Consider the following 20,366-nt stretch of genomic DNA (forward strand, 5'->3'; position numbering starts at 1 on the left):
TTTTTGGTATTCCGCTAAAGGAATCTGGCAGTCGTGGATCCTGTCTGATGCCAGTGTGGTGGGGGGCCATGGCGCGACCCTCGGTGACATCAGAAAGAGAGCCTATAGTTGTATTAGCATCAACAGGCTCCCCCTACTGGTGGTTAACCCCTCCTCAGACTCACCCCTCTCCGAATGGGTGGAGTCTAAGGTTCCGTGGTCCAATGCCTAAGCCAATACCTTCTCACATGCTGTAATCAATAAAGTTGTGGCCTTTTCCTTACCCATTAACCTTCCATACTGTGTCCACGTGTCTTTATTCCCCAAACAGGGATTGGGTCCTCGAATCACAACAATATATAGTGAAACAAAGAACCTAAGAATGTAAGAAGAGGCTACTGGATCAGGCCAAATGCCCATCTAGAATTGCTAGTGCTAACTTAGTACCATGGTTACAGCACTTCAAAAATTGGCCATCTTTGGCTGCAATTCTATCTTCGTTAAATTTGATGAAACATGCTTCTGATTAGTCGTGTATAGACTTCCACCACATATCACTTACTAAGAAGGAAGGAAACATAAGTCACTATTATTCCTGTTTCACAGAGGAATAAAGCTAAAAGACAGCGACTTGCCCAACTATGTAACCAATTGACCCACCTCATTAGCATGGGCAAGTCATAACAGATACAATGTGGCCACACCAGTTAATATGTTACCTCCTCTATGTGGCTGCATCTCTCCATGAGGAGGATTTTAGAACATATGAACTGGTCCTGATCACGCCACAAACACTTTATGAGATTCTTCTTCATGCTGTTTGCATGCAGCTGAAAGACTGCTGCCTGAGAAAACAATGCCCTTTAGACTTCTTGGTACAAATCTATTTATCAATGTACACCCTGCTTAATTAATTAAAAATGTACACCCCATTTAATGAATTAAAAATTCTCAAAATTACAAAGATGGTGGATTGAAATCACAACTGAACAACAATTTAAATGACCTCATCCAAAAATGCAAGCAAACAGCAGTTAAAACAGTAAACAAATACTACTCTGTAAAAACTGACTTATTCAGTAAACCAATACTAAATAGTTCAGTCATAATTTTTTTGTGTCCTGGCTCCTAGCTACTGAACCATATTTGTTCTTCAGAGGATGGCTAGATGACAGGACCGGAACAGGAATTTTCCATTCCCAATTTTAGAAAATGAAATATGACTTTGTATCTGTTGAACATATAACATGATGGAACTTGAGAGAGAGCAAAAGTGATGAGATGAGAGAATTCTTTCCAAAGAGTTTGAAGCCTTGGAACACAGTCCTGCTAGCATTTAAGAAAGCTTGGCATTGTATACGCTAGGAAGTACGGCTCAGATAAACAATCAAGAGAAACAAGGATAGGGACTGAAGAGTTGCAACGAGGAAAACATGTGGCTGTGCAGACTTGTTATGGAGCTCACACTTATTTGGCTTGATGTCATTTAAATACAAATCTATTTAAAATAACTAACAAGCAAACAAACATTCACAGTTCCTGTTCCTGCCTTTCAGGCGTAAAAAGTGTGCATCTACCAAAGTGAAATGTCTTAATGCCTGCAGACATTGTGGGGAATGCCTGACATATACCAAACCCTATGGGCTTGATCATCTCCAGTCAGAACTGACTCACTCATTGCACTTATCTCCTAAAACTGTATCCACTACTTGTCTTTTGTTGTTATTATTGTTATTGTTATTATTTATAAGTTTAAAGAGCAGGATTAATAATGCTTTAAGTACCTAAGTAAATTGGCTCCCTAATTTACATACTTGTACTTTTTTTTTAATTGACATATAGCTATTTCAATGGATACACCAAAAAAGTCTTTAACATGTGCTGAATCCAAATATAATGTATGAAAGAGTATACACAGGATCGTGCTTGTGACCTGCCTTTCAGGAAGATCACCCAGTGTGCAGTAATCTTAAGATACTGAGACACTCAGAGCAAGGAGAGCATTTCCTTATTTTTCTATGATCATGTAAATACTAAGAATGGGAGCTTCATTCCAAAGAGAGTCCTGTATATAGAAATACATCCTTTCTAATGGTCCCAGGAGTTAAAGCACAACTGTGACCTTCGTTTTTTCCTCCCTGTAACAATGACTGCTACCAGCGCAAGCTATTCTGTGAGATTTGTAAAATTTATGGCCACCATGTGACAAAGCTAAAACAAAAAAACCTGAAGAGCACTATGTTACGTTATTATTGTTATTATTTATTAAATTCCAAGTTTTATTCATGATTTTCACTTGCTTGCATTCTTCTTTATATACTTTTGTAATCATAAATGTACTTTGGGACGAGACAAACATCTGCTGAGACTTGTTAGATAGTTTTGTCCTGGGAATATTTTGTGGAAAGTTGTTAAAACAACAGCAGTGCTGGAAATAATTAACCTTTCTGAATGGCTGGGGAGCGGGGGGTTTGCTGTACATTTGAGCAACTATTAAAACAATTTTAAATAAATGCTGTTTATTTTCTCGAATTCCTGTATGGTACATTTATATTTAATCCATGCAGAGTATTAATATAAATACTATCTGCCGAAATCTCCATCTTCTTTAACACCAGAGTTCCTTTTTGTTGGATCTAAGATACTGGCAATATCAAGCTGTGCCTACAAAGATTATTTTCATTGCTGACTTGAATCCAAGCTGTGAGATAAAGGGACATTTTTCCTTTGTAGGTGCAGCTTGAGTCATGCCTGCAGAGAATCATCATCTGCACTGCCGGCTTGAATTCAAGTTGCCAATGAATATTTGCACTTGCACATATATCAGCACATGCCAGAGAGTTCAAATACACTACAGAGTTTTCCCACTGGGAATTTCACAATGCAGCCCTGCCCATTACTGTCATCACCAATGACACAGCACAGCAAGCACTGGTAGGACGGATGTGCTATGGAGTGCCTGCTGTGAAATTCTGTATTGCATCCCATCCCACTGGGACTTGTGGATCAGCACCCCTAGCATCCTTAGCTTGCCAAGGAACAATCAGGAGTGGATTTTAAGGTTCTCAGAGGCTTCCACATCTGGACTAAGATACGATACAAATCCCAACTCAGCTATGGCAGACCCTCCAGGTGTCACTATTTTCCAGGGACGACCCTGATTCAGAGAAGCCGTCCTGATTTTTGCTTTGATCCCAGAGTGTTCTTAGGATCATTAGGATGTCCCTATTTTCATTGGAAAAATGTTGGAGAGTATGATAGGATGTCCCTATTTTCACTGGATAAATGTCAAAGGGTATGCTATGAAGCACCCTGTGTAATCTTGGGCCAGTCATGGTGTCTCAGCCTACAAAGTTTTGCTGTGAGTGTAAACTGGAGAGGGGGGAGGGAACTTCTGGGGAAAAGAGGGGGCAAAAATGTAATTAATAAATAAATAAATAAATAAATAAATAAATAAATAAATAAATAAATAAAAGTAAATAATCTTCTAATTGAGAAGCCCTTAATAAGGTTGCAAAGAAACCCAGTGTTTTGCAGGATAGTTTGAAAGCAAGTATAGACAGTGCATTAGTGAACTGTTGAGAGAATTAGTGAACAGTTGCAAGGCAAGCAAGGAAACTACTTTCATGCAGAGGCACATCATAGAAGGCTGGAGAAGACCAGGTTTTCCAAGTGGTCACTTTTAAGCATCTTGAAGTCATAGTCCAATTGTAAAACCAATTGATTTTAAAGAGCAGCCTCTTTCAAAAGAGGCTACCCCATAAAGCCTATTAGCAAAGTGAACACTGCAGTTTACTAGCCAATACCACGAAGTGCACAGTGACTGCTCTCATGAGACAGACATGTGGAAACAATTAAATGAAGCAACCAAATTACTACCAGAAATACATAAAACGGATCATGTAGAATCAAGTGACTCAATATATTTGAGTTTCTTGCTATATACACACTGCAGGGGAAAGACCTTCAGAATCAATGAACTTTTCCTGTTTAGAAATGAAGGTCAACGACACAATGAAAAGACAAACAGAGGAAGAAATACATTGGGCTGGGCCTGAAGAAACTCCTAGTGTCTGAATTTTGTATGTGTATGTCATTACAGAAATTCTGGAGAGAGAAAAAAGATCCATCAGTGGTTGGGGCTAACAGTACAATTGATTCAAGAGATTTTGAGATTTAAAGATATTTTGCAAACAAAAATAACTAAAATGTTAACATATGTCAGGGAACTGCCATCGGCTCAGAGGCGAGAGATAGAGGGGGAGCCTCCGAAAATCTTGTGAAGCAGTTCCTCTTCCGGCGAGGAAGAAAGCCCCACCTCCAGTGAAGAAGAGGTGCAAGGGCCAGAGGATGCTAGAAAGAGCCTTAACAGCACACCTGAGCAAGCCGGATGCCCTCGCCCATCATGAGAACTGGTTTGAGGCGCAGGGAGGGGCGGAAAAGGCTGGGAGTGATGAAACTTTTATGTTGGGGGAGGTACAAGAACAGACCACTCCCGGATTCTGCTAGCAATTGAGCCAGACATGAACTTATGATGCTCTTGACTGTAAATAGTTTGCACCAAAATAAAGCCTGTAAAAGACAGGTCGGAGTCCTGCCTGGTTACTCTCGAGCAACCACAACAGCACCTGACAACATAAGACAAAATATACAGGAAATCTGATGCCAGATTATACCTGGCACAAAATGGCTGGTAACGGATAGTTTATAGTTCAGTTTTCACCATATTTACATGGAAGTAAGTTCCACACAGGTCAACCATTCAGGTGGTGAACTTCCTACATCATCAGTCAACTTATTGGGTAAGGGCCACCTTGGATGTAAGGAAATCATGTGCCCCCCCTTTATTACAGTGATAGGATTGGGCACTGTGTCTCGTCACTCCAGTTCAGGCAGGGGTTTAAGTGGGAAGTAGGAGCCAACCTTGAAAGAACGAACTGCAGCAGCTACTTCTCCTTTCTGCCCAATGGCAGGCATCATGAAGAGTCACAGGCTCTTCCTTTAAATGGCTTCCTACCCTCTCTTGAGTGAAGAAATATCTCAACAGACGTTGGTAAGATGGTTGCCTTTCCATATCTGCTGCACATATATGAATCAGACAGGAGTTCAACCTTGAAATTTTGTACAGAGTGCCTGAGACAAGAGGAAGTTGTGCTGCTGTTTCCTCACCTCTTTCTGCAAACCCTGTACCAAATGAAAGGACTGTTGCCCTTCCTTTCCTACTCTGTGCCATGGGGTGAAGGTGAAAACCCTGTCCCTTTATGGTTATCTACTCCACCACTTGTCCACTGGGTGGCTTGAACCCCAAGGTAATTTTGCAGATAAAAAGAAGAAACAATTATCAATGGAAAACAGCAAAAAATGTTTTGTCACCTGTCCAACAGTATCACACTTCAGAGGCCTGGTCCATGAGTATCACAGTTCATAAATTATTTTGCAAGGTAAAAGAGTTAAGGGTCCAGTGGATTGTGAATTGACTTAATTATGACAATAACTAATAACTCTGCTGCTGTTCTGTGCTGAAGTTGGCAATATGTCCTGGCTCGAAAGTGCTGTAGCGAGGATTTTACTATACAGTATAGGTTTAAAAAATAAAATAAAGTTTTTAAAATTTTCATTTCGATAGCCAGCACAAAGCTCCCTCAAGCAAGCCAAACTACTGTTGGGTCTTTGGCTCTATGTCAGAATTTGTCTGGAAGCTGTAAAGTTGTAACCACATACAAGCCTCTAGGGAGGGATGCTATCATACAGAGCAAATAAATTTCCACTCCCATTTATCAGCTGTGGCAAAGAAGCAAGGACCTGGTTTCTGTGTGGTAAGGCTCCGAAACAAATATACAAATATATATCCAAGCTATCTGTGATAACAAACATTCGGCAGCTAAGCCAAAACCAATACACCAAGAGCTTTCTGCTCTTTGGTTAGGCTGTATTACAGATAACGGCAAGCATTCTCTGGCACAACATTACAGAGCCCTTGTCTATCCAGCATGCTGTATTTCAGTTTTGCATTGTGTTTGCCCCTGTGCCTCCCTATTTTTATATATGCTTTCCCTCTATTACAGAAGAATATATCAATATAACCATCTGCTTAAAAAACGATACAGTGCACGGGATTCCTTGCCAAGAACAACTAAAATCACTTCTTAGTTTTCCTCCCCAATTACAGAAAAATCTAAATAGACATGGTTGAGTCATATTAATTCTTTATAATTCCTCTTCTGCTGGCGGTGTTTGTAATATGATCCAAAAGCAGCCTTTTACTGCTGCAGATGAACAATAATTATGTGGTTAAAGCATTAAATCAAAATATGTGAAGTTTATGTTTAATGCTCTGCCCTTCCGCACACTTCCAGTCTAATCTTTGGTCCCCAAGGCAGAATTCTGGAAAAGCTGGAGCAGAAAGAAACAAAAGCTGTGGAAAGTGACTGATCAGAACCGAGGCACAGAGATAGATTACATCACACACTAAATAATCACTGTAATTAAGGTCTGTCCTTAATTAGTACACTCATTTCTAAGTGGGATATAAGCACAAAATTCAATTATGCAATGCAAATAAATCAGATCTTTTTCCCCGACAATGGGGTGAGATTCAACTAAAGAATCACACTAGCAGAAGCCAGTGCAAGGGATCTCACTAGTGCAATGGAGCGTTGTCTTTTCTCTCCCCTAAGTGACCCCCACAAATTTGGCTCACCCCCCAGAGAACCCCCCAGAACAGCATGTGAGTGGAGAAGAAAGGGGATTAATCTCTTTGGCAAGCTGGAAAGCTTGCACTGTCAGAACTATTGCCTTAGTGCTATTTGTATTATCTGTAAGAACAAATAAAAAAACCATGAGGTTTAAATCTGAAGCTATTATTAGCTAGGCTCTTGCTCCAAGAAGGGTTCCCAATACAGAAGAGCAGGAGTTTCTTACTAAGATCTATAGCAATATATTTCTTCTTCTTTACATCCATGGATCAGGCTGATCAGGCGTGCAGCCTTGGCTGTGTATTTCATCCTTCTCTCTTGTTCTAAACTGTTATTGTTCATCATCATCATTATTACACTGTTTCTTTTGAGAATGAAAATGTAATCGTACACAAGACACACATAGTGGCCAATTCCAAAAGGTAATGTTTCAAAGTAAAATTCATATGTTGAGGAAAAATACCTCAGTGGTGGAACATGAGCTCTGTTTGCAGTAAGTCCCACAAATGTATGAACCTACACAGCTCAGTAGCAGAATTCTTCACATAATTAATTAATCCCACTGTTTCTCCTTTAAGAACCATAGACAACTAACAACAAATACTGTATTGTTTTTTACTGACCATATTTTTTATAATAAAATTCAGTAAAACACAATGCACTAGACAGTAGTTCTTGGATTATTAAATTCCATTCTATCCTCCATCACAATAACCAATTAAGAACAGGCTGTCTCCCTAATTCCTGGACATAGGAACCACCTATCTACAGCATCATGTTCTTATTGAGATTCAGCCTCAGTTATTTGGCCAGTCCACTACTGCCTTAAGTGCCGAGTGTCATCTGCACGTTGGTGCTACAAATCCCCAGATGCCTCCTTCCAGTGGTTTCATATAGATAGTAAATAGCATGGGACACAATATGGGATCAAAGTGCCAAGGGTTGAAGCAGAGAGATTGGGCAGTAGTTATCCAAAAACATCAGTGTACTCAGGGAGGGTGACTTCATAAGTTGTTCCACCAGTGATTCTGGGCAACACTCTCTTCCATCTCAAGGCATTCACAATTCCCTGGACACACCCCACTCCATCCCCAGCAGTCGATCTCTCCCTCCTAGATTTCACAAACCAAGATGGGCAAGTTTCAAAAGGGCAAATGGTCACTCTAAACCCTGTAAGTATACCTGTCCACATCTTCAGTCTGTAGTAACTGGAAAAGATCCCATTAACTATGATGGGACTATGGTCTAAATACCTCTACAGGACCAGCCTCAATTGGGGCAGTCGGTTTGCTATAGATAGAAGTGTGCTTTACTCCTTGTCATCTTTAAGTACAAAAAATTAAATAGCAGGACTGGCCCTTTATGCAGCATTCTCTATAACAATTTTCAGCCTCAGATTATTAATGAGCTTTTAGCTCCCTAAACTAGGGCATGTATGGGAGCTGCTCTCCTATGGCTTATACCATGGGTAGGCAAACTAAGGCCCAGGGGCTAGACCTGGCCCAATCGCCTTCTAAATCCAGCCCACGGACAGTCCGGGAATTAGCGTGTTTATACATGAGTAGAATGTGTCCTTTTATTTAAAATGCATCTCTGGGTTATTTGTGGGGCATAGGAATTCGTTTACCCCCCCAAAAAAATATAGTGTGGCCCCCCACAAGGTCTGAGGGACAGTAGACCAGCCCTCTGCTGAAAAAGTTTGCTGACCCCTGGCTTATATCCATGTGACTTGTATATTTCCTCATCCCCCTCTGCATTAAGGATGTTACGACTATTTATAGAAGGGATGGGGAACCTCTGACCCTATGGCCAAATTATGCCTGCAAAGCTATTTCTCCCAGTCATTGGTGTTGGGCAGGGAAAGCTTCACCTGCAAAGGAACAATCTGGAGCCTTAAAGCATGGTCCTGATTGTTCCTTGGCAAGCATGGCTTGCATCTTTTAAATTTGGTGCCAAATGCACGCTCTACTGGGATGGATTCCACTTGAGAGCTCCCAATCAGAGTCGATCCCTGCTGAAAACACTAAATGCAAACCATGCTTTCAGAAGGAATCTTTGCTTGAATTCAACCCATGGCTGTAAAAACAAAACATAACACAACCAAAAAAACAAAACAAAACCTTTCTTTGCAGCCCTGGCTTAAATTAAAGTTGGGGCTGTAAAAGAAGGGAAGAATCAGAACCACACTTACAAGTGTGCTCTTGATTTTTCTTTGAAGTTTGAACCGCCTGACATCATGTGAAGTCAGGTGATTGACAGGTAGGTCAAAAATGGCCCGCAGAGGACAAGCCATATTTGAACCAAGCATTAGCCCTTACAACAGAAAGAAATGGCTGAACATGTAAGTTTTTATTTGGTAGTCAGTAATTCAATAGGCTGCTCCTATAACTAAGAAAACAGTAAACATTTCACAGTTGGTGGCCTATTATGCCTGAGAACGAGAACACTACTTTTCAAACAACCATTTCAAACTTTCCTCTCCTAGTTCATGTTGACAGCTTACTAACATTTTTGCACAAGACACAGGGACTTACCTGGATCTCCTCGTCGTCCAGCCTTTCCTCGCCTTCCAGGTGGACCTGTGCAGGGGGGAAAAATACATACATGTAACTTTGGTTCCACTTATCCACCTTTCAGAAATCTTAAACCAGTTTACATGGGGATCCCAAGCAGTCTTCCACTGAGGCTGTGACCAGGTTGAGAGGCCTCTTTGGCTTTCACAATGCAATAGCATCATGTGCTGGGGTGCGGAATCTGCAGCCCAGATGCAGCCCTCCAATTTCATTCAGCTGCATGTGCCATCATCCTCCTATGATACTGTGGCCCACATTTGCCTCTTTCGAATGCCCCTCAAGCACCTTCACATGCTTCCTCTTTGTTGACTCCTGAGGGATTGATGGCAGTGGTGGAGAAATGCCAGGGGAAAAGAAGCTGAACAGAAGTCTAGTGTCCAGACCAAGGGAAGTAATAGTACCAGTCTATTCTGCAGACCACACCTGGAATACTGTGTCTAATTCTGGGCACCACAATTTAAGAAGGATGTTGATAAGCTGGAACGTGTGCAGAGGAGGGCAACCAAGATGATCAAGGGTCTGGAAACTAAGCCTTACGAGGAGTGCTTGAAGGAGCTGGGTATGTTTAGTCTGGAAAAGAGGAGATATGACAGCCATCTTCAAATATCTTAAGAGCTGTCACATGGAAGAGAGAACATGGTTGTTTTCTCCTGTTCTGGAGGGTAGGACTTGAACCAATGGCTTCAAGTTATAAGAAAGGAGATTCCAACTAAACATTCAAAAAAAAATTCTGACAGTAAGAGCTGTTCAGCAGTGGAACAAACTCCCATAAGAGGTGGTGGGTTCTCCTTCCTTGGAGGTTTTTAAGCAGAGGTTAGATGGCCATGTGTCATGGATGCTTTACCTGCGATTCCTGCATTGCAGGGGGTTGGATGAGATGGCCCTTGGGTGCCTTCCAACTCTAGGATTCTATGATACCACAGCCTTGCAGGGCATCCCTGGAGATGGTGTGGGTGGCAAAAACAGGCAAGAATGAGAGAAATGGGGCAGTGGATGGGGGGCGGGGAGGAAAGGAAAGGGTGTGTGGAACCAAAGCAGTCCTGTTAGGAAGAGGATAATAGGAATGACAAGAGAGGTGAAGGGAGGAGAAAACCAAAACTAAGGTGTGGCCCAAAGGCACATGACCACCCTGCTGAAGCTAAGTAGGTCTGGATTTGGTGAGCATTTGATTGCCTGGGAACCACATGTGTATGTCACTTTCAGATCCATGATGGAAGAATGGCAGAATTTAAATTTAAGAAAATTTCTAAACAAATAAGGTTGAAATGGCCCCCTGTCTTGCATTACTGTATGGGGAAGGGAGAGGGGGACAGAAAGATAGAGGGATAGGGGAAAGTGGAATGGCCCTCCTGTCTTGCATCAAGCCTTGGGGAGGGATAGAGAGGAGAATAGGAGGGAAGGAGAGAAGGAAGCTGGAATGGGCCTTGTGATGGGGTGCCAGTGGGAAAGAGATATATGTCTGTGGTTGGTGGTCTTGCTTATTCAGCAGGGAAGATCTGAAACCACTGCAATCAACAGGCAGTGAGAAAAATGATAGAAGTACTACTCCTTTTTAAAAACAACAAGAAGAAAGCTTTCCATCTGTAACACTGTATTGTCAGCTTTTACAATACTGCATGTTTTCATCATCTGCATTGTTGTATAAACGCTTCAGTTAGTGGAAACCATATAAAAAGATCTAGACTATTAGACATTCCCAGTCTATGAAATAATTGTTGAACTGCCAAAAAAATGTTTCCTTTCTACATATGTAAAAGAGGTATTAGCCAAGATCTAGAGATCCCACTTGAAATATAAACAACACTTGTTAATAGTCTTGCCTGCACTGCAATACTCTTGTGAAGCCCAAGGGGGAATTTCATATACTGTACACAGACCAAGAAGGAGAACACACTTAATCGTACAGTTATGTATGTGAAAATCCCACAAGTCCTTGAAGATGGCAGTGTCCTTAAATTGCAGCAATATAAGCATACTAAAGAGGCTGCATAGCACAGAGGTCAGTGCACTCATAATAGTTTTCTTCTAAACCTTAATCCTGTGGCAAACTGAACCATGTAAAATATTACAGATATGCATTGCAGATTATTTTCTTTTTTGGGTACTGTGTCGTCTTGCCCTGCCTTATGCCACCCAGCAGTTGCTGTAGTGTCAAAGCACCAGCATGCTGATTCACAACACTTGATTTCATAATGTACTCTATCAGGACAGCAGCTCACATGATATCAATATCTAACAATAAATTGGTTAATATTACCTACTATACATAGAATTATTGGAGGGCTTTGTGTTTCTAGCTGGTTCGATTTCCAGGTAAACTCCTGCTGGTTTTTGCACTGGGCCCCGAATTCCGACTCATCCAAAATTAGGAAGGTTGTAGAGGGGAATGAAAGGCATACAATGAGATTCCATAGCTGTCAACTTTTCCCTTTTCTTGCGAGGAATCCTATTCAGAATAAGGGAAATTCCCTTAAAAAGGGGAAATAGCTACGTTGACAGCTACGTGAGATTCACACACTGCTTTATTATTCAAAACAGCTCAGGGGGGTTGTTTTTTACAGATATGCAATATCAAAATTTTGGAAAAGGCATACACATCCCTTTCCCCAATGCCAGTTACAAGGCAGCTGGATGAAGCAGAAAGACTCCTTCCGTATAACTGAATCCACATGAAAGAAGTTTATTTTTAATGGAGCTGCTGAAGCTGCCAGTTGCTTCAGGCTCTTCCACAGGGGCTGCTATACAGAGCACAGGCTGGTTGTTGTTTTTGTGTGGGTTTTTTTGTGGGGACGGGAAGGCTTGGGTATGTTGGGTTGGCTGTTTGGGGCCAGAGACCATGAGCAAATTTGATGAAGATTTTGACTGTAGGTGGACACATACTCATTGGACATGCATGGCGGCAAATGTGGGCAGTGGGAAGAGTCCCGGTTTGTAAACAGTTTGTATACAGTTATGTATTCCCCACCCTGTCCAGAGGGAGCTTAAATCTTTGGTTCAGCATTCCTAAGCTTGTTTGTAACATGACAACTCTGATGAGCACTGATATATTAAACCTCTCATGGGTTCTTTCAATGTATGAGGGGATAGTTTCCCTAAAGCAGAGTTGGGTAAGATGTGGTCCTCCAGACGATGTTGGATCCAGCACCTATCAGCCTTAGCCAGCACAGCCAATAGTAAGGGACAATGGGAGTTGTAGTTCAGCAACATCTGGAGATGTTACTACCCCCGTGCTAGAGAAAAGGGGAGAAGCAGCTAGAACAATTGACCATCAGCTTATATTGTATTCCATTGAAATAAATTGATATACAAATCCCATTGTGTACTTGACGAAAACTGATGACCATTTATCACAAGTAGCTACGACTAAGGCCAAGGAATATTTCCATATACTTTTATACTCTGCAAGATACCTACAGTCTTGGGTTTGTTTGTTTTTAACAATAATATCTTATTCAGGGATAGTATATTACTGAGAATCTGTACTATCTCTTCTGTTTATTGTTGTTTTATTATTATATCTGTATTGCTGGATTTTAGAAGTATGTGGCAATGGAAATCATTGTAAATAACCTGGATATAAGATTTGCACCAAGGTATCCAGAATAAGATGGTTAGATTGCAGAACAGTACAACAGGGAAAGACTCCTGTTCCAACTTTCATGGGGAAAGTAGTTTAACTGGTTGCAATTTATTGAGTGGAAGAATATGTACTGTTTTTAATTTTTACAGCATCTTGTAGTCAGTGATGAGTGCTAACACAATGCTCATTTTAATGCCTTGTTTACTAGCCATTCAACAGTGAATATAAAGAAACTTCAGCACCAACTAGTAAACTGGACTGATTATCACTTGTTATCAAATGGCAACTGTTTTATGATGTATATCAACAATTCCTCATAATGTTTCCAGATTGTGAAGTGTTTCTTGTTTTGTTCTGTTGTTCCTAATAAGCTCAATATTCCTATAGAAATAGGCCTGATTTGCTGGAATGTGACAAGATGTTGAGGAGTACGCTGTTTTATGCTTTGTATTTACACTGCACTCACAAAAAACTTCCATAAAAATGTAAATAAAGGACTCTTGTTCAAAGAACCACAAGAAGAAATCATCTTTGTTGTTGCTGCATTGACATTAACGAGACAGAAATCTGAATTAGACTGCACCAGAATGAAAAAAGTATGTTTTGAGAAAAGCACGAACTTTTAATTACTGCTAAGCATTGATCTTTAAAAGCAAACAGAAAACCCCCTTATTCTCCTTTTTAGTTCTTTTGGGAAGAGTAAATAGTATGGAATATAGGAATCAATACCAGTTTATAAAGTATTTGCTGCCATCAAATCACTATAAAAAGAGGAATATTTTATTTATACATCTCCAGAACTCAACCAGAATTTAACCCTACAGGCTACTGAATGGTTACACTATGCTCTGCTGTAAAGGTAAAGGTAAAGGAACCCCTGACCATTAGGTCCAGTTGCGGACGACTCTGGGGTTGCGGTGCTCATCTCGCTTTATTGGCCGAGGGAGCTGGCGTATAGCTTCCGGGTCATGTAGCCAGCAGGGCTAAGCCGCTTCCGGCAAACCAGAGCAGCGACTGGAAATGCCGTTTACCTTCCCGCCGGAGCGGTACCTATTTATCTACTTGCACTTCATGCTTTCAAACTGCTTGGTTGGCAGGAGCAGGGACCGAGCAATGGGAGCTCACCCCATTGCGGGGATTCGAACCGCTGACCTTCTGATTGGCAAGCCCGAGGCTCAGTGGTTTAACCCACAGCGCCTGTCTAATTACAACTATGCTGGAAATGACCTATTCTTACTCAGTTGTCATGGGTGGTTTGCCAGTGCTTCTACCGAGAGGAAACTGCAATTTCCTCAGTAATCAATTTATAATATTCTGCCAATCACCTTTATTCCTTTTACAATTTATAGTTCTTCACACAACTCATTCCCAGCTTGTGGGCTTCCCATGGCCATCTAGTTAGCTACTGTGAAAACAGTATGGAGGACTAGATGGGGCTTTGCTCTGATTCTTCAGAACTTTCTTTATGCTGTATGTTGAATAGGATTGTGCAGGTATCATAAGCACCTACAGATTAGTGCCTGTGGCAGCAGGTAATTTAATTTTGTAATTTTGCATATTATTTTTAATGTAGACACCTTCTAATGCTAAGGACCCAAACTATGACTTAATGAGAATGAGTAAGCATGTCCATCCATCCATCCATCCATCCTTTTATTTGTATGCTGCCTTTCCATAGCTAAAACAATGCTCAAGGCGGCTTACAACATGACAAGATTTACATAATTACCAACATAACAAAGTCAGAAACAATAAATAAAACACATCAAAAAGTACACAACCAAATGGAAAACAATTTCCATATAAATCATAAAATCTAAAACTAAGAATACAGCTTTAGTATCACAATTTAAAATGACATTGATAAAAAATAAAAACAATTTTAAAAAACAAAAACAAAAACAAAAACGGAGCCCTCTCTGCCCAGCAGCAGCGGCAGCAGCAGTCCTTTATGTGAAGCACCCAGGGAGAATATCACACCTGTTTTGCTCTTTCCCCAGTCCTCCTGCTGCCACAAGACCTGGAGCTAAGCCATAGTTTGGTGTAGTGTTAAATGCAAACCTGGGCTACAGTTTGTTTCAATTCAAACAAACTCTGAGCTATAAGCAAAGTTTGTTCTTGGTTAACTATTTGCAGTTTGTATGTAGGAGGTACATAATGATATGCCAAACTACAGCTTAGCTCTGGGTATCACTGCAGCAGCAGCACTGGGGAGGCCAGGGGTGCCGGTTTTTGCCCTCCACACTCTCCCTGCCTCAAAGGGATGCCCATCCATCCCAGCAGACCTGGCCAGACGGGGGTATGGGGGGTGCATTGCATGTGTGATGTTATGCACATGCGATGCCCCTCCCCCAATGTTGGGCCCAACTTGGCTTGCCTGGGGGAGGCTCCCTGCATGCTTGCTTTTCACTAAGTCATAGTTTGGCTTAGCATCATGTGGAAACGAGGCCACTGAGTGTTTCCTGCAGTACCGCTCCACTATAGGAATATGCCTATAAACTGAAAGAACACCCAGCAAACATTACCAAGTAATATTTCAGCATTACAACAGCACAATTTAGTAAACCTTCTACCAACTGCCTGCCCCCATTTGCCATGAACTACAGCACATTAATCCTAAATTGTTTTTTTTAGTCATAAAAAAGCTTTCTCAACACATGCACGCGAAGAACAGGAGGTGGGGAAAAGCTTAGGCAACATTTCCTCATTTGGATTATACTTGGAATCCCAGGCACAGACTGATAGTGACATGGACGCTGCACATACTTTGTATGACAAACAGGATGGGCGACTTTTAAACTATGCCGGATGTGTAGTGCTCCGCCATCAGGAATCACTTTTTGTAAGCCCTTTTTACAGTTTCCTATGGGAAAATTGGTTCAAATTGAAAGATCAAAGCAATGTGAAATGAGGCAATTTTATATAAAAATAGATATGAAGCAATACTGCTCGAAGAAGTATCCAAATATTTGTACAAGATGGCACTAGTGGTGCTGCAATTGACATCTGGCAGTTTCTAAAACCTAAATGGCCAGAACAACTAAGTACATTTCATTATTAATTTGGTGAGCATCATCCAAGGGGCCTTCAAGCATAACTGAAGGAAAACCGAGAAGAACTAGGCAGCATTCTTTTTCAAAAACTGAGACACAATTTAAGTTGCTATCAGAATATCCCTAGCAATTGGAGACTTTTGTGAAGCATGCCACCCACATTTTATAAATTTATCATGCATGGGGCGGGCACGATATTTGATAAGCAGATAGGAATCTTCCTTAAAATGAGTCAGGCCACTAGTCCATCTAGCTCACTACTATTTACACTGAGTGGCAAAGGCTTTGCAGGGTTTCAGAGAGGGAGCATTACATGGAAATGTCAAAGATTGAACACAGGAGCTTTTACATACAGAGCAGTTACACTATCACTGAGATACTATCCTCCCACCCCTTTTCTGAATGTTTGTGTAGGGGGGATATGTACTGGTAGACTTGGCCTAAAACAAGGACTTTTTTCAGGCTGGAATTCTCCACCTCTCAGTTGGGGACCATTGCCATTATAAGAGAGTTCATAGTTAAGTTTCGGCACCTCTTTTTCTAGAAAAACAACACTATCTAAAACCCTAGCACTGACTTGCTATCTTCCAGAGAGGCATACATACAATTACACACCTTTCAGTGAAAATGAAGTTGAATTCAACCATGCATCTTTATAAGCAAAATAAAAAAATGCCAAAGGCATTTTTAACGCTAGGGATTATTTCACCAGCATATTTCTCAAGAATGTAATAACTAATATTGGGGATTTTCCTACCTACCTCCATACCAAACAACTTCTAATATTTGAATTAGGAATTCAAACTGTGAAGTAAAAAGTTATATAACAAGACCAAATTTCAAGCAGCAAACAAAATGCAGCTTTCTCCAAACTTTCCAGGTGTTCTAGTGAAGGTATGGAAGGGTCTTATGGCTCAGTCATTATTCAAGCCTCTCTCTGTGTGTGTGGCATCCCGCACATAATTCCCCACCCGTTCCAGACAAAAAAAAGTTACATATGGAAGCTTTTGCATTGTTCAATCAGTATTTAAAAAGTAATATTCTTTTTTTATAGAGGCAGTCAAATACATGTAGGATACCTTGTATGGGAATACTCAGAACTCCAAAAATAAAATGAAATTTAATTTATTTTGTGGCCTAAAACTAACAATGGAGCTATTTGTAATGTTCAATTTCAAAAGACAATTTCATGCTGGGAATTTCAGCTATAAAAATTCCAACAGCATTTATTTCAAGAACTATTCAAAATAAAAGAAATAAATTACATATTTGGCTAAATTACACATTTCAGCTTCCACCTCCTAGTCCTGTGTTGTTATACAAGCATATGCCAACATGACAACATTTCCCTCTTTCTTTTCTTATAGACATGAACACACTGTGTAGCAGAAGCATTGCAAACTGGATCTAAGAGGCTGAAATATTTCTGTGCAGAAGTGAAATACATACGGTAAATAATTTTTTTTAACACAACTAGCATCCTCAAGTACTAAACAGTGATGACTGAACTACCCTTCGCATGATTTGGAAGGCATTTGATTTTTCTACACACTCTCAATGATTTCTTTTTAAAGCCTTCTAAGCCACTTCTGAAAAAGAATGACGAAAACAAATGTGAAGAAGGGAGCCCTCGGCTCTCTCTTCCAATTATATAAATGTACTATCTCCAAGCAAACTTATGAAAGGACGGGGGAACTGGGAACAACGATAGAATGGCTTACTGAAGCTAGGAATGAACCCACTAACACTGCAGTTAAGCAGAGGCCCATACAGCATTTTCTGGTTCAACCAGTGAACTTTTCTTGCTACCAGCTTTCTCATCTTTCCTTTGGAATAAAATATGGCTGAAAGAGAGGGTCTGTCGGGAGAACTGCCTGGAGAGGGGGGCAAATTGCATTACTGTGCATACTATGCCTGGGTTCTGGGGGGCCAGGTTTATAGAAAGGAGTGGATTTCTAAATGGGGAAGTTCATAATCCAAAGTCCTCCCATTTCAAATTCATTTCCATTACTAGTGCCATAGCGTTTGAACAGCACTGGTCTTTGAATGCTAAAATTCATTCAGTAATACAATCTTCCCAAACTCAGATGTTGCTGGATAACCTGTCCCATATTTCCTGACCGTTGGGCATGTTGTCTCAGACTAAGTGAGTTGTGACCCCAAACAGATAAAGGGCACCAGGTTGGGAAAGGCTGTGGTAATAGAAGTTTGTGACTTCTATCTGGAGAGTAGGCTTCTTTGACAGTTGGTACTCTGTACAGTGATACCTCGGGTTAAGTACTTAATTTGTTCCGGAGGTCCGTTCTTAACCTGAAACTGTTCTCAACCTGAAGCACCACTTTAGCTAATGGGGCCTCCTGCTGCTGCCGCACCGCCAGAGTACAATTTCTGTTGTCATCCTGAAGCAAAGTTCTTAACCTGAAGCACTATTTCTGGGTTAGTGGAGTCTGTAACCTGAAGCGTATGTAACCTGAAGCATATGTAACCTGAGGTACCACTGTACTTCAAAAATCAAGAATCACTGTGAGAAAACCTAGCTTTACCATAAAACTACTCCAAGTATAATTTTAAAATAAGCCCGATGCTTAGCCACTTAGATGACCTTAAAAAAAACCTCAGCTAATATTAGACAAATTTGACACATGCACATGAATCAAGGTATCTCTGTCTCATGAACACCACACACTCGCACACCCCATAGCCAACAAACATAATATGACTATATGTGGGAAAATTGGTTTTGTACTAAACATGAACACAAAGAGCTGTAGTAAGCTGACACCATAATAACACTACTTTAAGCTCCTCCAGAAGTATTCTGTCAAGAGACATGGGAGGATTAAAAAAGCAGGGTGTCTAAAATGAATCCTCCCATGGCATTCACAAGCAATCAAGAGAGGAAACACATTTAGGAACCACTTTACTCTAAAGTCCTTTGCCAACAGGTCAAAGCATATCAATTACCCAATTGGCCTTCTCAGAGCAGCGAGACAGGAGCTGGATTAGTTTTAATTGCTCAGCTAACATTTATCCTCTACACACAGGGGGGGGAAAGCTAGTTTCCTATCCAATTAATGCTTAACTTTTACCTTTAAAGAGTAAACATTCAGTATTGTGCAGAGCACCACAAATAATTATGTATGTATTATTAGTCTGGGAGATAGTTGAATCAATAAAAAGAAAATGTGGTCATTAATCTTTCATACACATCCCGCCACCCAATGACTACAGCACACAGATGCTAAGAAAATTGCTGCGGCTGAATACAGAGCAGCATTAGTGATGTTTTGAAGGAGCCCAACTGAGTGAAGGGAAACAAAAAATAAAAATAAAAATGCAGAGTAAGGGCTAGCATTAGGTTTTCTGAGGGGGGTCCTGGGCACATAGAAGCTGTTTACAAATCCTCTCCCCTTGTTGCTTCCAAACCTCCCTTCCAACCTGTCATTTTCTTAGCAAACTGTTACCAGGCATACACCGAATTGTCACAGGCAGTACTACTCAATGTTATTCTTATTAATGAAAGATGCCGTGGCATCAAACTGTCTTAAGTGAATGGAATCTGGAGGTCAGCAGAGGTGGATCCCACATTTTGGGAGTGATTCCCACCCACTGTTGGCAGAAGCCTAGTCAGGGCAAAGCAGAGATGGCAGCTGCAGCAGAAAACCAGACCTTGGATGCTTTCTTACTCAGATGATTTGGTGCCAGTGTGAGTGAAGAGTGTTCCTAGCAGATGCAAAGCTACCTCTTCCTTCACCTGACAACAGGCAGCACCAGTAACAAGGAAACAAAACGAAATGAAACTGAAACAATAAAGGACTGACATTCCCAGGTTCCTGTTTCCCTGCAGCTGCTCTCCTATTCTGCTCCTGCCTGGCTTGGCCTTGACGGGCTGAGACTGGAAATCCAGACTTCCCACACTAGGAGAAGACAAGTGGTATGGAAATCCCCAGTGCTCACTGTCTATGTTCTGTTCTTAAAGAACATAGTCTCTCGTTCTTCCTGCCACAGAAACATGCGGCAGAGAGCTTAATTTGGTTTATCACCTCATTATAAGCTAGCCATGTGAAGTGGCTTTTAGATTTTTGAAAATGTAAGCTGTACAACAAGAAGGGACACCAAACCCACAAAGGTACTTTTAGCTGGTCATTTTTCTCAGCTGTGGCTGCTTTTATCCCTGCCATTTTCTGATAGCTCCCTGGCACTACCCTTGTAGAAGGGTGAGCATGACTGAATTTATGACGCGAACACTCACTTTATATATACACTTTCCAACAGAGAATGCTTATTTTTTTTTGGCAGTAGTTTATGCTTCCATATGTTTGGAGGAGGGGAAGAAACAGTTCAAGGCCAGATTTCTATTTTGAACATATGCTTCTGGGTAGCTGCTTAAGTTAAAATTTCAGGAAAAAAAGAAAAGAAAAGCTGATATAGTTTGAATTTTTTCCTCTTCCAAACATAAAACATATGCATATGTTCTCATCCTTAT

At 40.9% G+C, this 20,366-nt stretch overlaps 1 protein-coding gene across 1 annotated transcript in view; it reads right to left on the minus strand.

Annotated features, from left to right (window-relative positions):
- Positions 1–20,366, minus strand: part of COL23A1 (collagen type XXIII alpha 1 chain) — a 318,897-nt gene that overhangs the window by 111,409 nt on the left and 187,122 nt on the right. Inside the window, exon 3 of the mRNA XM_082211538.1 lies at positions 9,199–9,253. Within this exon, the coding sequence (XP_082067664.1) occupies positions 9,199–9,253 (55 nt within the window). The remainder of the gene's footprint in view (positions 1–9,198; positions 9,254–20,366) is intronic.

Source organism: Podarcis vaucheri, assembly GCF_965113315.1.
Source record: "Podarcis vaucheri genome assembly, chromosome: 2".
NCBI lineage: Eukaryota > Metazoa > Chordata > Lepidosauria > Squamata > Lacertidae > Podarcis > Podarcis vaucheri.